Source organism: Daphnia pulicaria, chromosome 3 (genome assembly GCF_021234035.1).
Source record: "Daphnia pulicaria isolate SC F1-1A chromosome 3, SC_F0-13Bv2, whole genome shotgun sequence".
Lineage (NCBI taxonomy): Eukaryota > Metazoa > Arthropoda > Branchiopoda > Diplostraca > Daphniidae > Daphnia > Daphnia pulicaria.
The window spans coordinates 11,729,817-11,756,059 of NC_060915.1; the positions used below are offsets into that span (position 1 = coordinate 11,729,817).

At 40.1% G+C, this 26,243-nt stretch overlaps 4 protein-coding genes and 2 long non-coding RNA genes across 7 annotated transcripts; 3 read left to right on the forward strand and 3 right to left on the reverse strand.

Moving 5' to 3' along the window:
- Positions 1-770: 770 nt before the first annotated feature.
- On the reverse strand, positions 771-2,233 carry LOC124328769 (protein psiA-like). The gene is made up of 7 exons (XM_046787607.1): positions 2,085-2,233; positions 1,764-1,918; positions 1,553-1,622; positions 1,430-1,474; positions 1,311-1,363; positions 1,169-1,241; positions 771-1,098 (listed from the first exon to the last, which is right to left on the reverse strand). The coding sequence occupies exons 1-7, from the start codon at positions 2,134-2,136 to the stop codon at positions 917-919; spliced, it is 630 nt and encodes a 209-aa protein (XP_046643563.1). The 5' UTR covers positions 2,137-2,233; the 3' UTR covers positions 771-916.
- Positions 2,234-3,962: 1,729 nt separating this feature from the next.
- On the reverse strand, positions 3,963-5,648 carry LOC124328756 (chondroitin proteoglycan-2-like). Of its 2 annotated transcripts, none has more exons than XM_046787592.1 (8): positions 5,495-5,648; positions 5,197-5,381; positions 5,053-5,128; positions 4,833-4,924; positions 4,668-4,737; positions 4,511-4,605; positions 4,186-4,434; positions 3,963-4,115 (listed from the first exon to the last, which is right to left on the reverse strand). In XM_046787592.1, the coding sequence occupies exons 1-8, from the start codon at positions 5,535-5,537 to the stop codon at positions 4,038-4,040; spliced, it is 888 nt and encodes a 295-aa protein (XP_046643548.1). In that variant the 5' UTR covers positions 5,538-5,648; the 3' UTR covers positions 3,963-4,037. The 2 variants fall into 2 exon arrangements, with proteins under 2 accessions (XP_046643548.1, XP_046643547.1); XM_046787591.1 differs by having other exon boundaries at positions 4,833-4,954.
- Positions 5,649-5,783: 135 nt separating this feature from the next.
- LOC124328810 lies at positions 5,784-6,714 on the forward strand. The gene is made up of 3 exons (XR_006916494.1): positions 5,784-6,123; positions 6,192-6,399; positions 6,580-6,714. It is a non-coding gene; the product is annotated as an uncharacterized LOC124328810 (long non-coding RNA).
- A 6,384-nt stretch (positions 6,715-13,098) lies between these two features.
- LOC124329416 lies at positions 13,099-13,439 on the reverse strand. The gene is made up of 3 exons (XR_006916794.1): positions 13,358-13,439; positions 13,244-13,297; positions 13,099-13,179 (listed from the first exon to the last, which is right to left on the reverse strand). It is a non-coding gene; the product is annotated as an uncharacterized LOC124329416 (long non-coding RNA).
- Positions 13,440-16,049: 2,610 nt separating this feature from the next.
- Positions 16,050-18,906, forward strand: LOC124329564 (peptide-N(4)-(N-acetyl-beta-glucosaminyl)asparagine amidase-like). The gene is made up of 7 exons (XM_046788650.1): positions 16,050-16,496; positions 16,554-16,704; positions 16,763-16,907; positions 16,971-17,281; positions 17,354-17,490; positions 17,564-17,722; positions 17,814-18,906. The coding sequence occupies exons 1-7, from the start codon at positions 16,103-16,105 to the stop codon at positions 17,987-17,989; spliced, it is 1,473 nt and encodes a 490-aa protein (XP_046644606.1). The 5' UTR covers positions 16,050-16,102; the 3' UTR covers positions 17,990-18,906.
- A 135-nt stretch (positions 18,907-19,041) lies between these two features.
- On the forward strand, positions 19,042-21,312 carry LOC124329563 (citron rho-interacting kinase-like). The gene is made up of 6 exons (XM_046788648.1): positions 19,042-19,631; positions 19,709-19,919; positions 19,985-20,137; positions 20,214-20,672; positions 20,748-20,954; positions 21,023-21,312. The coding sequence occupies exons 1-6, from the start codon at positions 19,264-19,266 to the stop codon at positions 21,128-21,130; spliced, it is 1,506 nt and encodes a 501-aa protein (XP_046644604.1). The 5' UTR covers positions 19,042-19,263; the 3' UTR covers positions 21,131-21,312.
- Positions 21,313-26,243: the final 4,931 nt, after the last annotated feature.

Sequence of the window (26,243 nt, forward strand, 5' to 3'; positions counted from 1 at the left end):
GAAATGATTTCATTCTTTTATTTTGTTCTAAGTAAATAAGGATAAAAGATTTGGACAACAAATGCTGGGCGATGATTTGGGATTTCTATTCTTATACGGTTGTTGTGTGTGTGTGTGAATATCTAATCTCTTCTCCGTCGAAAGTCTCGACGGAAGTTCAAAGAGATGCGATGAGGGTGAAGTCTCGAGTGACTCGTCACTTGCCCAAATGAATGACTTTTAAATTAGAACACATTGTGTCGGGAGTAATTAGTAAAGCATATCCAGCAGCTCGACGTGACTTGTGGCTACACACAGCTGCAGGAATGAATATTCAAATAATTGGTGTTGAATCGTAAATTTTTCGGTCGGGGGGGACGAAGGAGTGTTTCAACGCGTTCAATTGTATAGCGTCGCGCCATCTAACGTTGCGATATCCAAAAGTTTCAGAAAAAAAAAATCGGCCGACCGATTCCAATTTGACATCAAACATATTGCCGTTTTCCTTTTTTCGTGCCGTTGCGCTCACATCCGGGAAACGACATAGTTGGAATTTTTTGGGGTGTTTGGTTTTCTTGTCTAACCAATTGGAAACATTTGATTGCGGGATGTATTTCAGCCTTGCCGCTTGCCGCACGCACCACTCATTTGTCGTTACTAATGACTTGATACGCCATCCAACGCGATGCGTGACTTATTTTTGATTTGATAAAAGAAAAGTTTCTTTTTTTATATAATGGCTGTTTGACGACATTTTTCATCTGAATTAAGACAAAGTCCGTTGTGACCAATTGCACCAAGGAACATCATTTATTGAATCAAAGTGTGTATTTTTTTAATGAATTTGGAACCATTTGTTTGCGTGTTGAGAGAGCGCGTTAAACTGCGCTCTTTTTTAACACATGTGCCCATCTAGCGGCAAAGAATCTCATCATATTCAAAACTGTGTCGTAGCGTCGGTTGGATAATCGGTCGGAGCTTCCGTCGGTGCATCGGTAGGAGCCTCGGTAGGAGCCTCGGTAGGGGCATCGGTTGGTGCATCGGTAGGAGCATCGGTAGGAGCCTCGGTAGGGGCATCGGTAGGGGCATCGGTTGGTGCATCGGTCGGAGCATCGGTTGCTACATCACAATTTCTACTTTTCAATCAACTACCCTAATTTAATCATACAATTTAACCGTGAATACGTACGCGTGCAAGATGCGGCTTCTTTCGTTTCGCATCTGAAGGTGATTGGATCAAAGACATAGTTCGGAGGGCAATACTTGAAATTTAAATCAAAGATGATTGATTAGTTTTATTATTTGAGGGTTTTTAAATTATAGTCAAGTACCTCTATGTAAGACTGGCCAGCACTGCAAATGAAGTAAATATTGGCACATGCATCTGAAATAATGAAGAATCAGCATATAAGAAACTGCACGCAAGTGCGAAAACCTTAATTTGACTTGCCTGGATACGGGAACAAACCGTCGGCAGGGCAGTTGAATTTCTGATCTGGATTTTCGGTATAATTTGGACTATTAGATCACGACTTAATGCTATATCAAATGGGGAATTGAAATTGAAACTTACTACACGAAGCTTCGTCAGAAGGCGTGCAGACAAAAGTGACTGGATCAAATACGTTGCCTTCCGGACATACCTGAATTTTTGGGGATAGAAATAAAATTCGTTACAAAATACAGTAGAACATTGCTCTATAAACAGGATTTGCACTATCTCGCAAGTAATTAACGACAAAATCAAGCACTTCTGGCAAGCGCTCTGTTGGAAGATTTCAAACCTGAGGGTAAGCAACGCCGCCGGAGCAAAGGTAATAGACACCACTGCACTCTCCCGGTGATGGATAGGTACCGTCATCTGGGCAGGTAAATTCTTTGGGTTGCTCGTGCGCAATTTTGATTCCTCTTTCCTGCGCCACAGCAGCACATTGCCCGGCTGGAAGAAGGCAAACAGAATAATTAATCGAGATTATCATTGGGAAATGTGTAAGACTTAATTGCTATAAGCCGACAAAAAGAAATCAGTTGCTAAATGCGGGATACTGCAAGGATTAAACGAGCCATTTGAGAGCCAATAAGAAAGTTTTCGAAAAGAAATTTACCTTGAAAGAGGCCGACTACCAACACAAGAGCGACTAGCAACTGTTTAGCCATCTGTTACCGATGATCGTTACGGCGTTACAATAATCAAAACTAACCAACTGTCAACGTAAGAAACACTACGAAAATTTCTAATCACTGATAAGCATCAGCTTCTACTTCACGATAGACATGTATCCATCAAAACAATATATATCACCGATCGATATCTACGACGGTGATTTCTATTTGACATTTTGAGAGGTTGCGTTACAGGTCAGTCTATGATACCATATACATGTTCAGTCATTGCACTTTGATCAAACTATTAGGCAAGAGAGCAACTATTCTCAATAAGGATTTGACCGTCAGTTTTATTTTGAGTTTCCTCGTTTCTCTTTTTCGCCTTGAAAGTTTTAACGTTGCTGCCCTGATTCTGCTGAAGAGCCTTAGAAGCACCTGGTGTATCGGACAAGGATCTCCCGGGAGCCCAAACCGAAACTTGGGTGTTAACCGTCACACCCTTTGACAAGCGCAAGGCTAGACGTAGTGTATACTACAAATTTGATTGTGACCATCGATCGTCCTCTCGAAACTCGTTTAAAACTTTTATGAAACGGAGAGAGGGCGACAGTGTGATAGAAAGAGAGAGGTGGAGAGCGCATAATATTAGGGGCACCGAGTGAAAACAGAGCCTAGAGCTTCTCCTTTTGTACGTGATGTAAATCTTTAGCTTTTAATGACTAAATAACAGCAGTAAATATAATAGCTCTGCCCAGAGGACGCTAGGGTCTTATTTTTGAGAGTTCAAAGACACCTAATATAACGACAGATAGGGAAGAATATTATATATATTATCTCCGAGCCTTTTGGTCTGTTAATGGGCGCGCCACCCAGTAGACTACGCACGTTTCACTTATTTCTCATCAAGTGCCTACGTCTAAGTTTGTTGGTTTGGGAGTTAGCAACAAGCTGACCATTTTTAAAGAAATAAAGCGAGATAAGAAATTATTAGACAAGTCGTGTTTCTATGCGAGCAAGTAATTTGTGTGACCATATGAGGCTTTATTATCGCCAAGCACTCTACTGGGATTGGGAAATCTTTTTGAAAAAATCTGATTTGACAAGCTGTCCTCAAAACGCCAAGGCCTTATGATTGTGTACTCTGGATCGCCGTACGTATATAGGCTATGCGTTACATCATTTGGTGTTGAGTATAGAGTGCCGTGATAGCACAGCGTATGTCTATCCTTTCCGTTTACAATCTCTGTAGCCTGAACGAGATTTTGAAATAGTAAACCTGTTGACTGATCACGCAACGTGAGTAACGTGATGCATCCCTTCTTGCCGTGCACAGTGTGAAATTGATGAGAGTTGAGATAATTAGTCGTCTAACTCGATGCCGAGAATCGACTACTGTTTCCATGACACGTTAAATAATCATCAAATACTCATTTGTATACAGTCCATTACTTTCAAGAACTATATACTATTTCCAGGAAAATGTATATGGGGCTTTTGAAGCCTTGGAAACCGCATCGACTACATTTTAGACTGTATATACCAACGTACTTATTGTCTTTATACTACGTTGTCGTGAACCACTTCACGCTTAAATCTCCTCCAAGCTCGGGTATCTCTTGAAATGGTTGTGAGCATAGAGTCACAGTTCCCGGGTTTGTCGTGTTTTTAGCCTTTCCAGCCATCAGGCGCGATGCGATGCGCTCTTAGCACTTTCTGCTACTTGGCAACATTCTTTGATAAATAGAGTCATTAAATGAAAGTCACGAGCAAGGAAGATTAGTCGGGACGAGAGCCAAGCACGTATACAAAGCTGTGAATTCTCTCAGACTACAAGATGAGCAGCACCTTTGCCAAACTCAGTCATATAAAACGGCACATTCTTTACAATTATTTATCTTGTTTCCAGGCGACTTTGAAATGAGTAGACCAGTAGACCGTTTGACTATCAATAACTATTGACATGAAGGAACGTTGTCGAGATAGTCGCAGACTAGTGTTTCCGGGTTGAAGTACAAGCCAGTCGGGCAAGTCTGCAAAAAAATGAAATCAATCATTGAAAGAATAATTGATGGAAATTATATGTCAGATGGGGAGTCTTACTTTGATGTATGGTTTTCCACCAGTGCATTGGTAAAATGTTTTACAATCGTCGGGATTGGGGTACAGTCCGTTATCACTGGGACAAACGAATTCAACGGGTGGACTAAATGTCGTAGTTGTAATACGCTGAGTTGTGTAATAAGGCCACGTTACAGTTGTGCCGGTTGTGGTCGTATAAAAGCAAGCCACTGATTCTGGTGCAGCGCAGACGAGTCTATCGGGGTCGAATATGGCATTTCCAGGACAAAACTAGTGAAGTTTTAAAGAAAATAAAAATCATATGGAACGGTCTTATATTTTTTGGGAAAATCATACAGTTACTTACGCTTTCGTATGCTACGCCTTCGAGACAAGTATAATAGCGATTAGAGCACTCGTCGGGAACATCGTAGAAACCGTCTTGAGTCACACATACGAAGCCTACACGTATACGGAAATTGTTAGTGAAATTTTATGGTGTTTATTATGCGAATAAATCTGACCACAATCGGCTGCATCAGCAGGTACACAAATTCTCTTGTTGGGATCAAACACTCCGCCAGCAGGACAGATCTAAATGTCAGGATTGAAAAGGAACATAATCACATCTCTGTAAAATTTGTTTTCATTGCCGATAGCTCATGTATTTGAATTTCGTATCGCCTTACGGTAATGTAAGCTTCTCCATCGAAACAATTGAGGTATTCCGAGCAGCAAGCTTCAGGGCTAAGTGGAAAGAATCCATCCTCCGTGCATGGCCCTGGATTTGTTGTTGTTATTTTAGTCGTTGCTAATACAAAAGTATTCAGATGCAATCAAACTAACTTTACAATCACTGCAGAAAATAACGAAACAGTTAAAAAGAGCATGTAAAATTGAATAGCCTACTTTGGGTGCACTCGGCTTGATCTGGAGACACGCAGGTGTTTTGGCTTGGGTCGAAAATGCCTTCTCCTGGACACGTCTAAAATAACGTCATACGTAGTTACTATGAATTGTAAATTTCACGCATTGGATTAATCTCATCATTACGTAAATATAGGCAATCCCTCCTACGCAGTTGTAGAAAGTAGTCGAACAAGCAGTGGGACTAAGAGGGAAAAATCCATTGCCCGGACAAGTGAAATTAGGATCCGTAGGATTATCAGCAGAGATAGGATTGATATTTGTTTGATCAAATTGATTAGATAAAGCCGAAACTACTCCAAGTAAGATAACTGTGGTAAAATAAAAAAATAGGAAAACACATAATTATAGCCTACATTTAAAATTTTTTTAAACAGCGATAATTAACAAGTGGAACACAATTGAGTTATAAAATGCACGTTACCGTTTAAAAATAAAATCGTTTGGATTTTCTTTTGATTTTCCATTGTTAAGGTAGGTAAGTTTAGTATTAGAAATCCAAGTTGGTTGACAGACTCACTTCGAGTAACGTCTGATACTGATTTACATTATCGAGCAGACAGCGAAAGACGGCATGATTTCCGTGTGTCCTATACATTGCTATCCGATATGATATTACTACAGATATTGCAGCAGTGGTGCAGTTTATATACTAGGGTACTTCTGCTTACGATACATATAATCAAATTGATCTGCAGACTGCATCAGAGTATGGCGATGAAGAATTATATTTTATAGAATTCTATTGGTGTTAAGTGGTGTTTAGGCTGCTTGTTACAATAGAGTAGCATTTATTAGCATTTAGCATTAGTCTTTAACTCTGACTGACACAGATAAATACCGTGGTCTTTATCTTTATCTGTGGGCCTCTAGAACGGTGGCCTGTGGTTCTGCCGGGTTTATGGAGAGACTCTCCATTCCTAATTCCTAATTCGTTTTTTTTTTTTAAACAATATTAGTGCCCTGGAAACACCTTCGATTGGCCAATAACTAACTAACAACTGAGGCATTTCAGCTTGAGGAGAAGATGGCAGTTAAGAAGACGGCGGTGATGTAAGATAACGGTTCGGTTTTATTTTCTTGTCACATCTTTATCATCGTTTGAAATTAATTTTTTGCAGTTAAGTCGTACTGAACGAATCTCCAGGATATTGAAGCCCTCGTCTCGTCAAATTCAATTCTTTGCTGCTATCTATTTAGTGGAAACGTTACGTGATCTCAGGAGTGAATCAATTGACAACTGCTAGATAAAAAAACTTTATGTGCCAAACAAATAACGCTGTATATGTTATTATTGCGGATGAGAAAGCAACAGGCTCTCCCTGTGCGGTAAAATATAATTGTATGAGTCTTGTTGTGTTTGTTTAATTTAATTGATTTTAATTTTCAAAAACAAAATGATAATGAAAACATCAAAAGAACTAGGTCTAAATATTATTTTCTTAGCATTTTGTATTTCATTTAATTTGTTTGTACTACCTTATTTAATAATTTTGTTTTACGTCAAAGGTCTCATAACAGCCACGTAATATTTCTAGCTGTTTGATGTTGCAAACCTGCAATTAGCGGGATCATACTTTAAATTCGCCCACAAAAAGGAACCCAATGGATTTGGTGGATTGTTTCCTTTTTCATATGTGTTATGTGTTAGGCTGTTAGCCCCTATCAGAGATAAGGAGATGGGACACTGCCGTGTTAAAGCGGCCATGACACTTTTTGTCGCGCCATCTAGCGGCTAATGCCCTCCCTTCATCATTAGCAGCCGAATTCCCAGCAATTCTGGCCCCGGCTGATTTGAAATTTCAAGGGAAACCAGCGGAGGACTTGAATAGAGTAAGTTGCCAATCCCCCTCCAGCATAAAAAATATAGCCTGTAACCATAACAAATACCATAGCAAATTCAGATTTTGTTTTAAAAAATGTGAAAAAACTCGCATTTTTTACAGGATCTAGGCATTCCATCTAATTCGCTTTAAAAATATAGAAAAAACAAGGAAAAATTATGAAAAATTGATTATGATTTAAAGAGATCTGAACCTTTTACCACTCGTATGGAAATCCACCGCTATATCTACAAGACTGTCAATCGCTTACTTTCAGTTGACTTTGACCATGCCCAGACAGACTGACGATCAACAAAATTTTAAATCGCGGAAAGATGACATGGAATGTGGAACTTTCTGAAGGAACAAACGACCCTCTGGCTATGAAAAGTAGGGGATGGGAAGGGGTAGGGGCTGGGAACCATTCGGCAACAGGGAGATAGCGAGCTGTTGGGCCGTTATTATAGTAGGCCATGATCAGAACTCTAACAAAAAACCAAGAAGAAGGTAGGGGCTAAACGGTAAACAGCTAGCCTACGCCCAACAATTCCAAACCTGGCCACCAGATGTCCTCTCAGTATCTCAGCCATAATCATTAAACAAAAAATTGTTGATTTTACTTAAGCCAATTTGATGGGTGGAATGATTGACCAGATTCATCAACACTTCAATCAAGTGTAACGGATCATGTTGCACCCAATTGTTAATTAATTAATGATGTCATTCTGACTCATATGGGTGAGCTCTGCAGGTGTTCCAAACGTGCTGATTGAACGTTTGGCGTCTTGTGAGGGCTCGTATTGAGGATCTATGAGTTCATAGTGCGTGACTTTATTATAATTGCATTTCCGTATACGTGTCATTAAATGTAACCTAACCATTTCTAGAACTGCGTAGTTAGACGTCAACTACGTGGCAATAGAAATGTTTGGGTATAAAAGCTGATGTTTTTAAGTTAGTTTATTGGCATTGCTATTCCGAGACCAGGCCTGAGTTAGTTAGAACTGTCAGTTGAGAATAGCTTATATCAATCCAGTGTTCTTCCCTTTTCTCTTCCTATATTTGGTATGTACTCACTTCCTTTTTAAAACCAATACACCATTTACATTTTGGGGAAATCGCCTTCGGCTTTTTCGTGTTCGTTATAATTTAGTGTAGGGTTCTTTTCGAGAACCTTTACATAATGGTGGCAGCGATTCTCGAACTCACCCACAATGTTTAATGGTGTACTGGGTATTATTCCTGCATTAGTGAATCATTTTTGTGTGTGTGATTTTGATTGCATTTAAATTTTGCGATTTTTTTTATCGAAGACGTTTTCTCGCACTTTTTGAAAAATAGATTTCCGTTGTCGATACCTTCCGTAGAACTAAAATTTTCGGCGATTGGTAGAACATTCTTTTGATTAATCATGATTTAACTGTTTTCTTATTTTGTTTTGAATCAGTTCTAAGATTATTTTATTTTTTGATTTGGGTTTGGAAATACTATTTTTTTGAATGATTTGTTTTGGATCGATATCGTTGTTAAACTCCTAAGTTAGCAAATGTTTCTATTCCTGATGAATTCTATAGTGCACGTTGTTGATGTTCATCCTTCCCCTAGCACTTCAGTAGACAGTGTTGATATTGAGCATTTTAATTCAATAGTGCATGTTGTTGATGTTCATCCTCCTCCAACCAATTCTTTAGAAACAGTTGATAGTGAGAATTGTAATTCTTTTTCTCGTCCTGACGACGAAAGTTTATTAGTTCCGTGTAACGACGATCTTGCAAGAGAAAAAGTTAGTTCGAAGTTTTCGGATAAGGCACTAAGAACTAGGGAGTATAGCGAAATTTCAAAGAGGCTCCGGTCATTTTCCGGCTACGAAAAATTAGAAAAACTTGATAAGACTCCTCCACACAAATTTTGGGCTCACGGAAGATCTGCTAGATTGGAAGTAAACCAGATTCCTATAACTTCTTCCCCGCAAAATTCTCCTTCCCAACATACTTCCTCTCTTAATTCCTCTTTTCGCAAGTCGCCAGTAGGGAGTTTTACAAATAGGGTTGCACATTTTTTGAGAAAGAGGACTTCCGATGGCAATGAGGTTAGTCAATCACCTACACCAAATATATCAGAACGTAGTGGTGGACAAGACTGCACAGTTCCCAGTCCTAACCAGTCAGCTTCCATTTCTTGTTTTGGCTCTAAAGAACGTACGGGAGCGGAAGAGGGATTTCAGATCAGGCAATCAGCTGGTTTGGGAACAACTGATTCGGTTGTTGCAGGATCTTCAGGCTTGGGAAACGAATCAAACCCCGATCGACTTAACGGAGTTGACGGCATTAACGCGCGTTCTGGTAGGGCTCAAAGAGAAGAGGAATCTCCAGAAGAAATTATTAGAGCGTGTAGCGATCCTAGCGAAGACCGACTCACAGTTGCGACACTTAGTGGAGACCTTGCTAGAGCAGGCAAGACGAGTTCTGACGTTTCTTCTAGGGCAGGCTCAGAGTCTTCACGAGTTTCTCGGCTTCGTGCCAAAAGAAGGAAAGGTATTTTTAGATTTCTCACCAAGAAGAGAACTGCAAGAACTAGACGAGGAAGGGGATTATCACAACCTTGCAAAGGAGGTTGGAAACACCTCTTTCTTCTTAACAGAAAGTCGTCTAAACTTCCAAAACACATTTCTAGAAAATATTCAAACGATAGGGACTTATTTAACGGAAGTCAACAAGATAACTCCAGTTCAGCCTCTCCGTTCAGAGATAGCCAGATTAAGCAGCAAATTAAACCATCTTCCTCCTCTAAAAAACCGGAGTCAAGCTCTGGAACAGCTAGGAAACATTCGCTTGAGGAGGCGAGGAAGACCTTACAACAAGTTCTCGCGTTACATCGAACATAATCGAAATGGCGAGTAGTAACGGTAATGGGTGCACGAGGGGGTCAGAGCTGTCTGACTTTGCAAAAAGCCAGCACACGAGGTCAAGTCTACATTCCTTATCTTGTTTTTCGGGTGGGCCTCTACAAAGATTCGATTCATGGGTAGATACATTCGAAAAAATCGTGAGTAATTCTGGATTTACTGACGAAGAAGTGATCTTAGAATTATATAAAAAAATGACCGATAGAGCTCAGAAAGTAACCAAATACGTTTTGGAAAGTGGCGCCGACGAATATGCCACAGTTAAAGACAGGCTAATGGACCATTTTCATGGAGATGAAACAGCATAAAAATATTTAAAAAAATTTAAGAAAGCTAGTAGAAAACCCGGAGAAAAAATTTACGATTTTGCCATCCGCTTGAAAGAGATCTTCAAGTACGCATATCCAGACGCGTACACGCAGGACTCTTTTCAAATAATCTTACAACAAAAATTTATTGACGGTTTAGATGAGAAACTTCAAATGAAAGTAAAGTATAAGGCGTTTAAAACATTCGACGAGTTAGTTTCTGAGGCAAGAAAATATTCGATACGTTTAGAAACGATTGAGGGAAGTAAGGGAATACAGGAATTCGTCAATGTCATAAATAAACCTCCTGATTCGAAACTGCGTGAAAGCCTCGAAATGGTAGAATTAAAACAACTTGTTGAAAAGCAGAATGAGTCCGTGAACGCTCTGGTGGCGGCCTTGAAAGATGGATCAAAACCGGTAGTTGCTACTGGTACGGAGCAGTCAGAAATGTCTTCATATATTCAAGAACTCTCAAAAGCCGTTGATTTTTTATTTAAAAAAAGTAATGAGCAAACCCATCAGTCAAATAAACATGTTTCTTTCCAACTACCTGGGCAGCAGGGAATGAATCAGTTTGGGTCGTCATATAACCCACCCACCTTTTACAATAGCCAGCAAAACAAACCATTCCATGGCAAGTCAAACTGGCAACCTCGACCGCAGTATCAGCAGGCAAATCAACAGTTTAGGCCACCTTCGTATTTACAGAACAACCCCCCGCCTCCCCCGAATCAATCAAACTTTCGCCCTCCCAGATCAGACAATATTTGTGACTTTTGTAAGATGAAAGGCCACAGCAAGGACATTTGCTTCAAATATCAACGTATAATGTTAGAAAATGCACAACCTCCGATTTGCTATATTTGTAGGCAAATCGGACACTTGGCCTACCAGTGTCCGAAACGGTCACAAATTGGTAATCCTAATTTACCAGGGCCTCCACCCAATCAGGGAAACAATTAGGTATCAACTGTTTACACGGGTCAGTTGATAGCCAGAATCTTGAAAAAACCCGACGCATTTCTCGACTAACCACAAAGACAAGCAATTTAACTCCTCGCATTCCTCTTATTAGTTTTAACATTAGTTTCCAAGCCCTATTTGATACTGGGGCAGCAAGAAGTGTGATAAGCACGAACTTGCTTTAAAAAATTCCACAGAGAAGTCGGGGGACCTGCAGTAAACCCGATTTTGATTTGTACGACGTGCACGATAAGAAATTAGATACTTTAGGATTAGTTACTTTACCAATATTTTATGGAGGGACACAGCTTTTGCAAGAATTTGTTGTTACTGATGGGATATCAGAAGACTGTATTTTAGGGTGGGATGCGATTAGAAGCCACGGATTTACGGTGGATGGGGAAAATCAAAGTATATATTTAGCTAGAGAAGCTTCTGGTCAAGTGGCCTCACCAGAGATATCAATTGTGTCCAAACAACGAGTAAAAGTACCACGACAATCTATATTGGTGATTGAAGCAAAAACGTAAGGATCGTTTCCTTATGTTCCATCGACAGCTACTTTTGTTTTTTCTCAAGCAGATAAACTACCCAAAGGGTTAGAAATTTTTGATTTTTTACATTTCTTTACATAAGCATAGCGACTGATTTTTGGCAGGAACGGAAACGGAACGGACTGCATTTCACTTCCATTTCATCATCGTTCAACGTCTCCCAGAAGTGAGCCGCTTCCGCGTTGCTACTCTCGTTCACAATTTTCGCTCAATTTTAGATTACAAGTAATTCGTACCCTGCGTGTCGGCGCACATGAAACAGCAATCACGAGTTGAATTCGTCCTGCACTGTTTGTGCAGCACCACCTAAGGCTGCAACAACATGCCACATTTGACAGCAACATCACCGCTAAACGTGAACCTATAACAAAAATAAAATTAATCTTCAGCATCATTGGAAATGTTGTATGAAATTTTTTTTTTATTATACCTATATTATATCAATTCAAATAATAAACCAAAATATTCTACTGCAACATTATCTGTGACGATTGTTAAACTAGAATTTACATTAAATTAGATGACACGTTTAAGATTTAAATAAAATTCATTTGAACTTTATAGAGTACTCTTCTTCGCTCAACATTCAACTTCCAGAGGTGAGCCGCTTCCGGGTTGCTCCTTCGCCTGAGTTTAGATTTCAAGTAATTCGTATCCCGCGTGTCACGGAACATGAAATAGCGGTTAGGGGATGAACTCTTCATGCACTGTTTGTTGGCAATAGCAAATTGCTGTTGACGAAGAGTTCTTCGATGATCTTTTTCAGTTTTGAAAACAACATTCATCCGGTTCCAAACCAATAACCCTAAAATGGAGAAAAAAAAAATTTTATCTTCCAAACCTAATTCGATTTACAGTTATAATGCGATTTCGTATTCCGTACTGGACAGTAGACTAAGGAACTGATGGATAACAGAGACAATTTCAGTCAGCATAACGAAGAGTTTGGCAAATTTGCATTACAGGTAATCTGTTGGCCTGTCAGATGCAAGAAATGAGAGGTCATATTTCAGTTTGAATTTGAGATATTGAAATGTCAAGCTGATATATCACGTGTTGTTGAAAAGGGGACGCCAGATCAACTATCGTCGTAAGACGTGTGACAACCTTGAACGCTGTTGTACTCGAGTGCTGTAACAGATCAACAATGTTAAATTTGATAAATCATTAACAAATGATGAAACCGGATCAATTTCGTTTAATTGAGTAATCCTGCAGAGCTCCTTTGTCTACTCTCTACTCGTATAGGATACCTTCTACCCTCCTATATTTCCCTTTTTTTCCTTCTCTTATGTTGTTATTTATTCTCTTTAACACTTTTTGCCTTCACCAATAATTTTTGCCTTCAACTATACTGTTTTCCCTTCTACAATATTTTTCCTTTCTCCTATGCATTTTGTCTTTCTCGTATACTTTTTCCTTTCCCTTTAACTCCTTTTCCCTTTTAGATGGTTTTGGCTGCCAGGTAACATTCCATACGCATAGGAATACTTTCCATCAGAAATTAGGAGGCGATAAACGTCACCTTTATCGCCTGGTATAGCTTTGTGACACTTTACAAGAGAAGAAAATGTTAAATGCACTGCAAATGAAGAAAATTTGTTCTAGCTTTCATACCAAAACTTGTAGAATAGGATTTTCATTGGCACGCAGTCCTTTCTCAATGATGTGCTGCATTGAAAAAGAAAAATATTTATCTCAGCTAAATATTTAAAAAAAAATTTAAATTACCCGAAGTGCGCCGCTGGTTAGTTCTGGGTGACTTTTCCTACTCATTTTCCAACTTCAAAATTTGTTTTAGAGGAAAATTTTTTACACAATATTTTTTGTTTGCAAAACTGGGAAAAAAATCGTCGATGAATTCTTCGTCAGCGTCGATTCTGTTATGTCAAATAACAGTGCAAGAAGAATTCATCCCGTTAACGCTATTTCGTGTGCCCTGACACAGTTTTACCATCTGTGCCCACAGTTAGGCCATCTGTTTGACACGTCTCAAAACTCAGTATTTGAAGGACTGGTCTTAAGAAAATATTGTCTGCTGATTGTCTGCAATGAATTTGAAGTTGATTTATTTATAAATTCACTTATTCAAACCGTTTTATTCTTACAAGATATGTAAATTGCCAAGCTTCGCCAATAAGCTTCGCCATGTAAGAAATCAACAATCGTGAGTAATTGGCCTTACAATAAATAATATTTTCAACTGACCATAATTAACAGCAAATGCACATATATATAGCATACACTCACAAAAGGCTGACATGAGAGAATAGCGGGACGGCTAATCGATACTCTGATACGCCCAGTCAGTTTCTTCTAACTTCGAAAAAAAGTGAAGATTGAGAAACCAACCAAGAGATGGCGTATTGCCGATTGTGTGACGTCACACTTTTTAAACCCCCCTTCGTCATACTAGCCTTAGCCCCTCCCCCCTAGCCGTTTGACGTCGTTTATGGACGGCCCCTTGTCAATTTAACAAGTTTTTTTGAGTCAATTGTATTTTCTCTCGAATATACGACTGAATTCTGCGACGACTCGTTATCCGGAATTTTACCAGTAAACGAGTCGTCGCAAAATAAGTATATTCGGGAGAACAACGTAAACTCACGTCCAACAACCTTGACGTAGAACAAAGGACTGGGACCGCTCCCTTTTCTTGCTCCCCTTTTAGAACTACATCCGTCATTCGATCCTTTGAATTCTGCTACTTGTGGCTCCTCGCGTGACAATACACGTGTTCAATGGAACCGAAGCGGCTGTTGCGCTTGTATACCATATCACACAGCTAGGGTGCGAGCCTTAACGCATGAGAGGATGCTCGTTTCATAGTATATTTTTTTATTGCGAGTCCAGTGCATTGGAGTCCAGTGTCATTTTCGCCATCTAGTGGTCACTTTTATTACTCCAATTCAAATTACCAAAATATTGGTTAGATCTATTGCCACGACATATGTCGTGGCGCAAAATCTTGATCTTTGATGACTTTGATGACGCAAAAACCAGCATCACCACCAGATGTCTATAGCATCGCCGTGATGACGAAGTCTTCAAGTAAGGTACTGGGCAGATTTCCCACGATAAAATCTATTACGGGCAGATGATTAATCTACAGAAAAGCGAATGGCAAAAAAGTACGACTTTACGCTAGACAAAAATTCCCCGGATTTGAACGGGGCTCAGGTTACTCGTATATAATAAAAGAACAAGCTTTTGGGGGGGAAGGGCGAATAGCAAAACAGTCCGACTTTAGGCTAGACAAAAGTTTCCGGATTTGACCGGGGCTCAGGTTGCTCGTATCGTGACAATAACACGAATTTTGTCTATTGCCACGACATGCGTTTTCGTATTAAGTTCCACAGAAGATGTTTAGGAAAACTACTAAGTAGGGTAAAACTACATGTGCATAATTCCCGCATCATTTTTCTTGTCAATTATCCCGTGAAACTCAACCTTTGTTGAAATCTCCAAATAAAAAATTACCCATTCGACGGATAATCGAACGCCATGCTATCGCATGGTGGCATTCATCACTGACCATTCAGCTACTACAGCTGAAATATTTCTGTAAAAAACTTGACATAGATAACCTAACCTAACCTAATCTAACCTAACCTAACCTTACCTAACATGCGTGAATGTCGAATTTAAAAAAAATTATGTCGTGGCAATAGACAAATTTCGTGTTATTGCCACGATATGAGAGATCAGAGAGGAAGTATAGGCGTATCGTGGCGTGTCGTGGCAATAGACAATTTTCTCTTTATTGCCACGACAGATGTCGTGGCGTGTCGTGGTTTCTACCGTATTGCCACGACATCATGTCAAGATTTAACCATGGACTACTTAAGCTAGAGGACGGGACACTCGTCCTATCCCGCCGTGTTATAGCTTGTCGGGTGGATTTTTGATCATATTTTTTTAAGAAGGGTCAATCGATAGAGATTTAAAAAGCTATTCTTCTAAGTCTCCAAAGCACCTTTCTTGTGAAGCTATTAAATTAAAAGATATTTGCGGTTAAATTTTGAGGGGACGGGAGAGGTGTTCGTTGGTTGTCTCCACCTAGCGCTAAGAATTCTAAACTATGATTTTTAGAAACAAACAGAATCCAGAGAATCACCAGAGAATCACAGATAGCAGACGCGCCTAATCAAATCAAACCAAAACAAAACCAGAGAATCATAGAGTGGTAAACCAACAATCACCGCTAGGCGGCGACAACTAACGAACACCTACGTCAATTTCTAATTAAAATATCACCGAAATTAAATATTTGCCGCATAGGGATAATTTAATAGACTATAGCTCATTTCTAAAGCTCTATTGATTACTGTAACAAAAAAAAAATGGTAGCCGACATAGGAATTGACGAAGTGTCCCGTCCTCTAGCTTTAGTAGTCCATGATTTAACCCAAAAATTGGCAGCTTATCGTCTGCTTTCTACTCTTCTGTTTTCCACGTCATTTTAGTAAAAAAAAAATGTCGCATTTGCAGGTTGAATTTCTACAACGTCTCAGTAGTAATAGTCGGCATGTTTTCAAATATGAAAATGCTGAATTGCAAGATAAGGCTAAAGCTTGCGTCCCCCTTACGGATTTACTAGTGCGTGCTCAACAGAACTGTTCAAGTGATCCTAAAGCAGACACTGAACTATTTCGGGATGCCCTACTGATTGAATTATTATCCTGGTTCAAAAACAGTTATTTTAGTTGGTTTGATGCAGCCACTTGCAGCACATGCAACACAGACATGCAAAGTGTTGGTCTGGGAGTCCCAAGTGCTGAGGATGTGCGATATGGTGCCAACCGGGTGGAAAATTACAAGTGTAGCTCTTGTGGGGCTACAGACAGATTTCCAAGATACAATGACCCTGGTTAGATAAACAATATTTTAAAAAAATAGTTTGTTATTAAAATTTACCTTTTCATAGAAAAACTTCTGCAGACCAGAAGAGGAAGGTGTGGTGAATGGGCCAACTGCTTTACTCTTATTTGTAGGGCTTTGAAATATGATGTCCGATATGTATTGGATTGGACAGATCATGTTTGGACAGAGGTCTATTCAGAAAGACTAAAAAGATGGTAAAAAAAAATAATCAAGTTCTGTTTTAAAGTTTTTATAAATTTTATTTTTACTTAGGTTACATTGTGATTCCTGTGAAGCTGTTTGTGATAAGCCCCTTCTTTATGAAGCGGGTTGGGGAAAGAAATTTTGTTATGTAATTGCTTTCTCCAAGAACGAAGTGCAAGACGTGACATGGCGCTATGTCCGAAACCATAAAGAGGTTCGGCTTATAGATGAATAAAATGTAATAATGTGTTTAAATGTCTTACTGCTTGTATTTCAGGTTTTAAAACGAAGAAACCTGGTTTCAGAAGAATGGCTTCTTCATCAAACCAACAGACTTTCTCAACAACTTCAATCATCTCTTGGTGTTTCACAAAGGGAGGCGCTGACTCTACGACTCATTGGCGAGTTGACCGAGTTTCTGTTACCAGGAGAAGTCAAGGAAGGTGAAGTGCAAGGTAGAACGAGTGGTGATGTCACCTGGCGACAAGCCCGCGGTGAATTGGGGATGACTCGACCCAAGCACAAGCCAATTATTTGGACTCCTTCAGAGAATGAAATGAATAATGGAGAATTCTGCTTGGTATACAGGTGTGAAAGAGTATACTCCTTGATTTTGTAAATCTTAATTCTTAATTCGCTTCCTCTCATCTTATAATGTAGTGCCAGTTTGGACAAGTATGTTCGTCGCTCAGATGGAGACACCACGATAGACAAATGGATCAATGGAGTGTTCCAGGCGGAGGCTGTTTTTCGTAAAACAGAAAACGACTGGAACATGGCTTACTTGGCCCGCGTTGGTAAATTTCTACATTCATTTCAACCTTACTGTCACGTCAAATTCTATAAAAACACATTTCGTGAAACCTGTAGAAGGAAGTCCGAAAAGTAGCTTGTCTTGGAAATTTGATTTATCGTCAACAAATCTGGTTATTCTTCAAGCTACCGTATCTTGCCCTGGAACAACATACGAGGATGGAGAAATTATTTGGAAAATTTGCGGACCAGATCACTGCCAAATCCTAGAAAATGGTAAAAGGCTAATACATATACTTACAAATGTTAAAAATCATTATCTTGAATGTTCCTTCGCTAAAAAACAGTTTTTCCATGAAAACAACAGGCTGTATTGACTTTGAAGTTGATTTGTCTGGATCCAAGTGGTGTGTACTGAGCGCCGAGATGAGTCGCGGTCGAGGAGACAACGCCTGGCAACACACTCAAATAGCCCGTCAATCAACCAAAGAGTTGGACCGCTTTCCCCTGTGCCTCCGGATTTTCTTCGGATCAGCAGATTGAGTGAGATAAATCCTAATCAAACTATCAGCATGTCGCGGTATTCTATTTAAAAGAAGAAGAAAAACACCAAACTGCTTTCAGCATTGCGCTGATAGATCTGTTTTTGTTGATTCTAGGAAAAAAAACTGTTGACCCACTTAGACTAGTTTGCTGATTGACTAAATGATCCAATGTGGGAACGTTGCCAAAAAAAACGAATTCTTTCTTCTAGAGGCTACGAGTTGTAGGTACCGTTTTCCATGGGGGGGTTGTTATTTATTCTTTATTTCACTTTACAAAAGAAAATTTTAAATACACTGTGTACATACGATGTATGTATAATTCTTAGAAAGAAAAAAAAAGCTTTTGATGAAACACGGCATCTAATGTTTAACGGTTACCATAGACGTCGATCATTTAAAGGGCAGCACGCGCTCGAAGGTATTCTTTCATTCAATGTGTTGCTATATTGTACGGATAGGCTTTTATTTGTTGGGGGGAAGAGAAAAGAGGGTTGGGTTTGTTGTGAATCTGATACAATAAAGGTGGGACGTAGTGTACTATCGCCAACGGTTTTTCATTTCCCTCTCCCTTCTACCAACAACATGGCACACACCTGGATGCGGGGGAAAATACCTCCCTCAATTCTTCATCATTCTGTTACTTTATTTTTTTCCAGGATTTTGTACAAAATGTGGCGTCACTGACGCTTCACTTCGCATTGTTATTCTAATTTAGTCCAGATATACTGAACTATCGATATTTTTGATTTTTGCGCTTTTCCCACGGACGGACTGACCCCTGGAAGAAAATGGGTCGAATGTGTCTCTGAAGAGATTATCTACCATCCGCCTCCGCCCTTCGCCAATATGCTTCTCGTTAGTTGACCCTTTTAGGTTCATTAGCATCAAATTAACTCGAGGCTTCCAAAAGTATTTTCTTAAAAAACTTTTATCGGCAGGACTCTTTAAACCAAAGCCGCCCAGTATTTAATTGCTACAAAGTGTTTGTGATTCTTTTCCAGTTTTCCGTTTTTTCTCCCTTCTTAGAAATTTTCTGTTGGAAATTACAGGGAACGGTGACCAGCCATACAAACATATCGATGGCAGATGTGGGGTGCAGAGAAAAGGAAGGGAAACTCTAAAAAGGGCCATCTGGTGTAGTAGTAGCTATGGCGCAGGGGGGGGGGGGGGGGAGAATACAGTAGTATATGAGGGGGGACATTTAAACGGCAAACAATTCCGTCGCATTCAGTCATACCGTCGCAGAAGTCCGTCACAGAACGTCAGGAGAAAATGGAGTGTCCAACGCCCGTGTTCTTGTTGGTTTTGGTTTTAGCGTTAACGCAAGTTTCCGCCGGACGATCGGAATGGAAGAGGATCAACAAACTGGAGGAGACGATTCACAAATTAACTCGAGAAATGAAAGATCTCAAAGAAGTAAAATGCCGTCAAGAGCGGACGAGCGAATCGAGTTATTCGTCAAAGGAAGAAGTCAAATTGGCCAAGGAAACTATCACGGCCCTCGAGGTTGAAAGCCGAGCCCTGTCCCAATTTGACACGCAAATGAGGAGCCTGCAGAACTCGTTGGAACAGTTGGGTCTTCATAAAAATCACCAAGCCGAGGTGATTGAATCATTCCGCCGCGAGTTGGACCTTCTCAAGTAAGTTGTTGCATATTTTTATATAATGTTTGGGAATTAATTCACATGTATTTTTAAATCCAATTGATCTTTTATAGAATCAAAGTTGATGAAGTGGTGGGCAAATCAGGAGGTTCGGTGCGCACCGTTCGAGATACTTCGTCAGAAAATGCCGTCAAAACTTTACAGTGGTTGTTGAAATCTGTCAGCAACCTCAAAGCGGACGTCAATCAAATCAATCAGAATTTCAACGTTTCCAAGACGCTCCAACACTCCGACGATGTCCAGAAACAAATTAATCTTGTTCAAGTACTACTTTGATTATTATTACGTTACCTATCGTTGATATTTAACTTTTAATTGTCTATTATCAGGATGCAGTCCACCAATTACGTCATCAGTGGACGGAAGAAAGCGTCGAACGGCAACGAATTGCGGCTGAAGTGGTTCAATTGCGCACCGATTTAGTGGAAACGACCGAAAACCACCAACGTTGCCTCAAGGACGTTGCTCACGTGTCCTCAGAGGTTAATTACTACCCCCATTATTCTCCATATAATTAAAAAGAGACGATTGATTATAACGTTAATGAAATGTTGACAGGTCCAGTCGCTGAAAGCCGACTGGAACGCTTCCATCGAGTCCAGCGCTTCCACTTTTGACGGCCATCACGGCCGATCGACTGGCCGCTACAGCCACTGGAACCACAAATTCAATGAGCTGAAAAATGCACTCCAATCGGTTCGCGATATGCAACAAAATCTCGAAAGCAAAATGGAAAATCTAAGCGTCCCCACAGCGGAGTCGTCATCCGTGATGGAACCGATCGAGCAGCGAGTGGAAGGATTCATTCAACAATACAACCGATTGGAGTCTAAAATAGAAGCCAACGAAGCTGTGCTGGACTCGCTGGAAACTCGCCATTATCGCCTGCACGAACAAATGGAGTTGATTGGAGAGCAGAACGATTTCCAGGCCAGAGAAACGCAATTGGCCATCGACCAACTTAATTACAACTTGACGGAAATCCAAGTCCAGTGCGAACAGGCCCTACAGCGCACGGTAAATATTTTTCTTTGAGAAAAAATAAAAATAACAACTGATATAACTTTATGGCTGCCATAAATATCAATCCAGGAAGTGACCGAGGACAAACTGACCCGAGTCGCCGACAATGTCGTCCTAATTGAAAGCGAAATGGAGAAGGATCGAATCACCATTCTGGGTCTGCAAAACAGGGCCATGAACCAGACGTTGCAAATGTGTAAAGATGAGACAAAGGATCAGATCCAAGACTTGAAATTGCAAACTGTCTTGTACCAAATCGAAACTCTCAAGTTCGAGGTATAAAATTACAAATATTAAATTTCACTCTGCAATTAGAATTTTAATGTTCTCTTGAATTAAAATAGATTGAAACTTTTAACAAAACCATGGGCAGCTGGAATGAAGCTTTCGTCGTTGGAAATTCTTCCGCCATTGACAAATCATCTTCATCCGAAGAGTCGAACGAAAATTGATTTCATTTTATTTTTCTCCCAATCACCAAAGGTGCCATATGTTCCAAGTCAACGATCCTGCGCTCGACGCAGGACCAGCTGCGCAACAAAATTTTTATCAACATTTTCTCGTCAAAATATTCCCATGAATTAAATGGGAAGGAATTACCAAGTCGAAAATAAAACTTAATTTTCTAACTAAACACCCAGCGTCCCAGCCAAAGCGACTTCATTAAAATTCATTTCAAATCACACGATTGGACGAGAGGCTCGTGAGACTGTGCTGCGCGTGAGAAAGAAAATAAAAATTCCGACGCGTCTGGAAACGGCCGACTGGTTGAGATTTCCTTATTGAATTTTCCCTAGATGGAGGGACTCGGCCATCGGCTGATGGTAATATATTAACGAAAAAAAGAAAAAAAGGGTATCGGAGAGTCAGTTGGGCGCCATCGCATTTTCATGTGGGAAAATCCGTCGACTCCGCCTCTGTCGAGTGGCGATTGGTCGGGTCGGAACATGGGGACGTGACGTCGTTTCACGGGGCTCGTTTCTGTGTGGAAACGGCCGTTAAACGTTAACTACTTTCCTCCTAAATACCTTTATCATGTTTGACAGGGATGACAAGACTAACGGCAACAACTCAAAACTTTCGGCCTGGTATTACAATAACAATCTGCGCGCTGTTTTTTCTTCTTCTTGAGTTGGTCAGCGCGCATTACACATTTTTAATGCGGGTATTTTGAATCGTATAAAAAGACCCTGACGGCGCTGGGCAGGGTTTTTTCACGGCACGATAATAAAAAAAAGAAACAGAATTTGAATACGTTTGAATACAAACCACGCAGTGATAAAGTTTGAATGGTTTTACACACACAAATGCAAACCGCGCGCATATCAGTTGGAGAGCGGCAAATTCATCCATTCGAATCTATCCATCCGGAATCTCTCAAGGCAGCGAAAGTTTGCTGGTTTGGTTCCCATGGAAGGGGAAAAAAAAAAGACCTTACGGTATACTACAAAACTTGAGCTTTCAAATAAGGATCGAACTTGAACTGCCGGACATGTACACACACATAGAAAAATCGCAAGAAAAAAGATTTGCAAAGTCATTTAGATGTTAATGTTTTTTTTATGGACAACCGATTCACGTATGACCAGGTGTGTAAATCATAAATGTAAAACTCGAGTTCTCCTTTAATCAACTGCAATTTACATTCGCCTTTCTTTCTTTATTATAGCCGATCGAATGTATTTTTCTATTTCTCTCGACAGATTTTAATGCATTAGACGTTTTACCTTGAAAAAAAAATGCTCAAATCGGTCGGGTAAATGAAACACGCCCATCTCACGAATCGGAAACATAAACATTTGACTGGGCTGATTGTGTTTTTCATTTTTATCACGGAGCTGTATTATATAGCCGCAATTCAACCTTGATCACGTAATTGCCAATAACCGCCTTTCCCATTTTTCTGATTGTTTCGCTCGGTGGCAAAGAGATGGAGCTAAACCTTTCGTGATCCTAGCAGTTTCCCAAATTTGGTCAAAAAGAAAACTAGAGAAATGAAAAAATAATTCAAAAATTGAGGAAACGGTTAGAGGGAAAACAACTATTAAAAAAGGCCTTCCATTCCCCCTGCCAAACAAAAACAATGAACAATAGAGTCATTTTCATATATCTCTTTTTCCAGGTGAAACGTAAAAAGAGCTTCTTTCGCCTCTCTTCGCCCCGCGCCATTCCAAGTTGATTTAATAGACTTTTTTTTTTCTCTTCTTCCAAAGTAATATTATTATTTTTTCAAATAACTATACAGAAAGAAAACATGAGGGAAGCGCGGCGGAACATCTTGTGCCCAGCACTGCTGGTTTTATGTGTATCTCTCTTTTTTTAGTTTTTAGTTTTTACAATCGTTTACTTTCAATTACAATCAAAAACCCCTCGAAAAAAAGATGTTTTTGGGGAGAAAAATTACAACCGTCTGCCGTGCTGCTGCTGCTGCCGACCCTGTGGATTTTGCGTCAAAAGAGAAATAGAGACCCTGAGCGAGCCTCTCTCTTTCTCTTTTATATATTTTTTTCCATTAACTCCGTTGAAGCAACACACAAGAAGAGGATATATATCTATAATGAAGTCATCGTTTTCTTCTTTTTCTTTTGACTTTTTGAAAGCGCAAAGGGGGCCGGATAGTTAAAAGAAAAAAAGGGGGGAAGGACGAATAGAATAATAAGAAAAAATAGAGGCGAAAAAAGACCGACCGTCGGGCGCAAGAAACTTTTACACACAGCACACACATAGTGTATATATACGACCGGTAATTACTAAGCTCACCGCGCTCTCATCGGTTAGACACAAAAGGTTTTTTTTTATTTTTTTAACTTTTTTTCGCCATCCGCCTCCTTTTTCAGTTGATGTCTCTATCCATACATGTCTAGTATAGGAATATATATATCTACTATACGCCATAGCCCAGCGCGCGCATTATTATTATGATTTGAAACAGACTTTTGTGTGTGTGTGTGTGTTTGTGTTTGTTTCTCTTTGGTCAAACACACAACCGCAGGAGGAGCCAACCGGTGGCCGATGGGTCTCTCTCCGGTTGTTGCATATAGCGGCGCTGGTGTGTTGTTTTTGTTTCATTTTTTCCAGGTAAAACATTAGAGAGATCGCGGGCGTGTGATGGGGCAGCAGCAGCAACGGGGTGTGTGTGTTTAAAAAACAGAACAGAAAACCGCTCTCTCAGTGGTCGCGGCCCGCTTGGTTGGGAAAATGAATTTATCGACAAAAAAATAATGTACAAGGGCCCTCGAGCTCTTAAAAGAACTAAACTGCGAAAGAAAAATAAAATAAAATAAAAAGAAAGAGAAGGTACACACTGTATATAAGACATGATGATGACGCGCTTGGTTCGAGCAACCTTCCGGCTAATCCGCTTATTTATGAAGATAAGGCCAGCTCGGCTATCTACACACATGTGTGTGTGTTGTCTATATAACTCCCCCCCCCCTTATCCTTTTTTCGAAATGAAAAGAAGGAGGTGGAACATAAGAGGAGGAAAACAACAACATGGAAATGTATGTGTATAATATTGTTTTGGCAGGCTATGATTAGTATCAATAATTTCCAGCTTCATAGTTTACATGCGATAAATTGACGGGGTAGCTATATATAAGAAGAAGCCCAGCCCTTTTTTTCTGCCGGCAGAATGTATACACACACACACGTTGTCGAGGTAACCATCAGCTCTATCTGTGTGTGCTGTCTCTCTCTATACATCTATCTATATCTACGCCCTGCTGCTGTCTCTTTTCTCTTTTGTAGTCTAGTGCCTTTGATTGGAGGACTAGCACCCGTTATTAATGCAAATGAACCGCCAGCTACAATCTCATTAGCTCGGCGACGATTACAACGTCTCCAGTATAAGCGGACCAGCCGCAGCCAGCCAGGAGAAATCGACAATTTTCTTTTGGAAAAACGTTTTCATTTCAAGGATGGCCAAAAGCCAATGCTAAAATATATATCAAGCCCCCAACTTTGTTTTTCTGGGTCTATTCAGCTGCTAGTGTGTGTGTGTGTGTGTGTCTTAACAACGTCTAACCAGGTCACTCGCGGAGCTGTGCATCTTAATTAGTTTTACGTGATGTAGGCCGGCGCTATACCAGCACCGCCACTACTGATAAGCAATCAACTTGCGGTATATATCTCTTCCAGTTCCGGAGATCTCCCTTTGAACCATTGAATTATCTATACACAAGATTTTTATTTTTATTTTACAAACTTACCAATTTTTTCCCCCCTTATTACTTTTGTTCGGCGTCTATTAGATATAACTTAATTAGCTGTTGCCGTGACATCAACAACATGTGCTAGATGGCAAAACTATAAGAGGAAAACTTTCGTTGGATATAATTGAGGATCGAGAGAATTATTAAGACAACCGGATGCGTATACATAATACACTAAACGCGTACAAAATGATGTTAAGAGAAAACTCGAAAAATAAAAAGGGCCGCCGCCGCCGCCGTTGAGCGGACATCATCATTGCATCAGCAGCAGCCAGAAGTGAAAAATAAAATAAAAGAATGGACTTGTATTTTCTCTAGTAGCTTTTTTTGGCGTTTCCCGCAAAAGTTGCCTCTTGTCTCTCACGTTTACAGACTGCGTGGCGGGTTTTACAAAAAGACACACACGAACGAAAGATATAGCGGAGAGAGAGAGAAAAAAAGACAGAAAGATGATTATTTCTTAATGTTTCCATTTCCTTCTTCTTCACTTCGCCGACGTTTCGTTCTGATGCTCGTCCGGGTGCGTTAAAAAAATATAAAAGGGGGGGGGAAAACAAAAAAATGAAATAAAAAAGGGGCCTCCTCTCTGGCTCTCTTGTGTTATTACCGCGCACTGTGTCTGTATTTACCAGTACTATACGTACAGCAGAGAGCAGCCAAAAGAGGCTTATTGTATATATACATGTACTTATATACCCGCTGTGTGTTTGTGTAATAAATTTTAAAAAGTTTGAAAGAAAAAAGGAAACTCACGTGAAAATGGTGAGACATCCCGTCAGGCCCGGCAATCCAGCGCGGGAATTCCAATTGATGAAAGAATTATTATGTAACCGAAAAAAGTTGTTTTTGTGTGTGTGTGTAGTATATATACCGCGCCGCTGCTCGTTTTGAGGTCAACAAAAACAAATTTGCTGCTGTTTGGCTGCTATTAATTATCACCCTCGATGGCTGCTGCTGCTGCCGGTATATACAGAGGGGCGTGTATATGTTATATCTTGTGGTTGGTTTGCTGCTGGCCCCAAAAGTGGCCGCCGTGTTATAACGGGTGGTGGTGGTGGTGGTGGTGGCAGGGGAGTAGTAGAAGGGAAATGTGAAGAATTACAACCGACATGTTGCGGTACCCCACGCGCATTTACTGTCGGCCCTAATAGAGTCGTCGCCCCCCTTACGCAGGTGAGGTTATAAGAGGAAAATAAAATTCTGTTTTTTTTTTTCCCAAATGGATTTGTTGTGTGTGTGTTACCTGCTGATTGGCGGTGAGCTGACAAAACTGTTGCGTATAGGAAGGAGGGAAAACATATTATGACCGGTACTCTACTCCACTTGGCACTCTGTGAACCAATGTTATTTT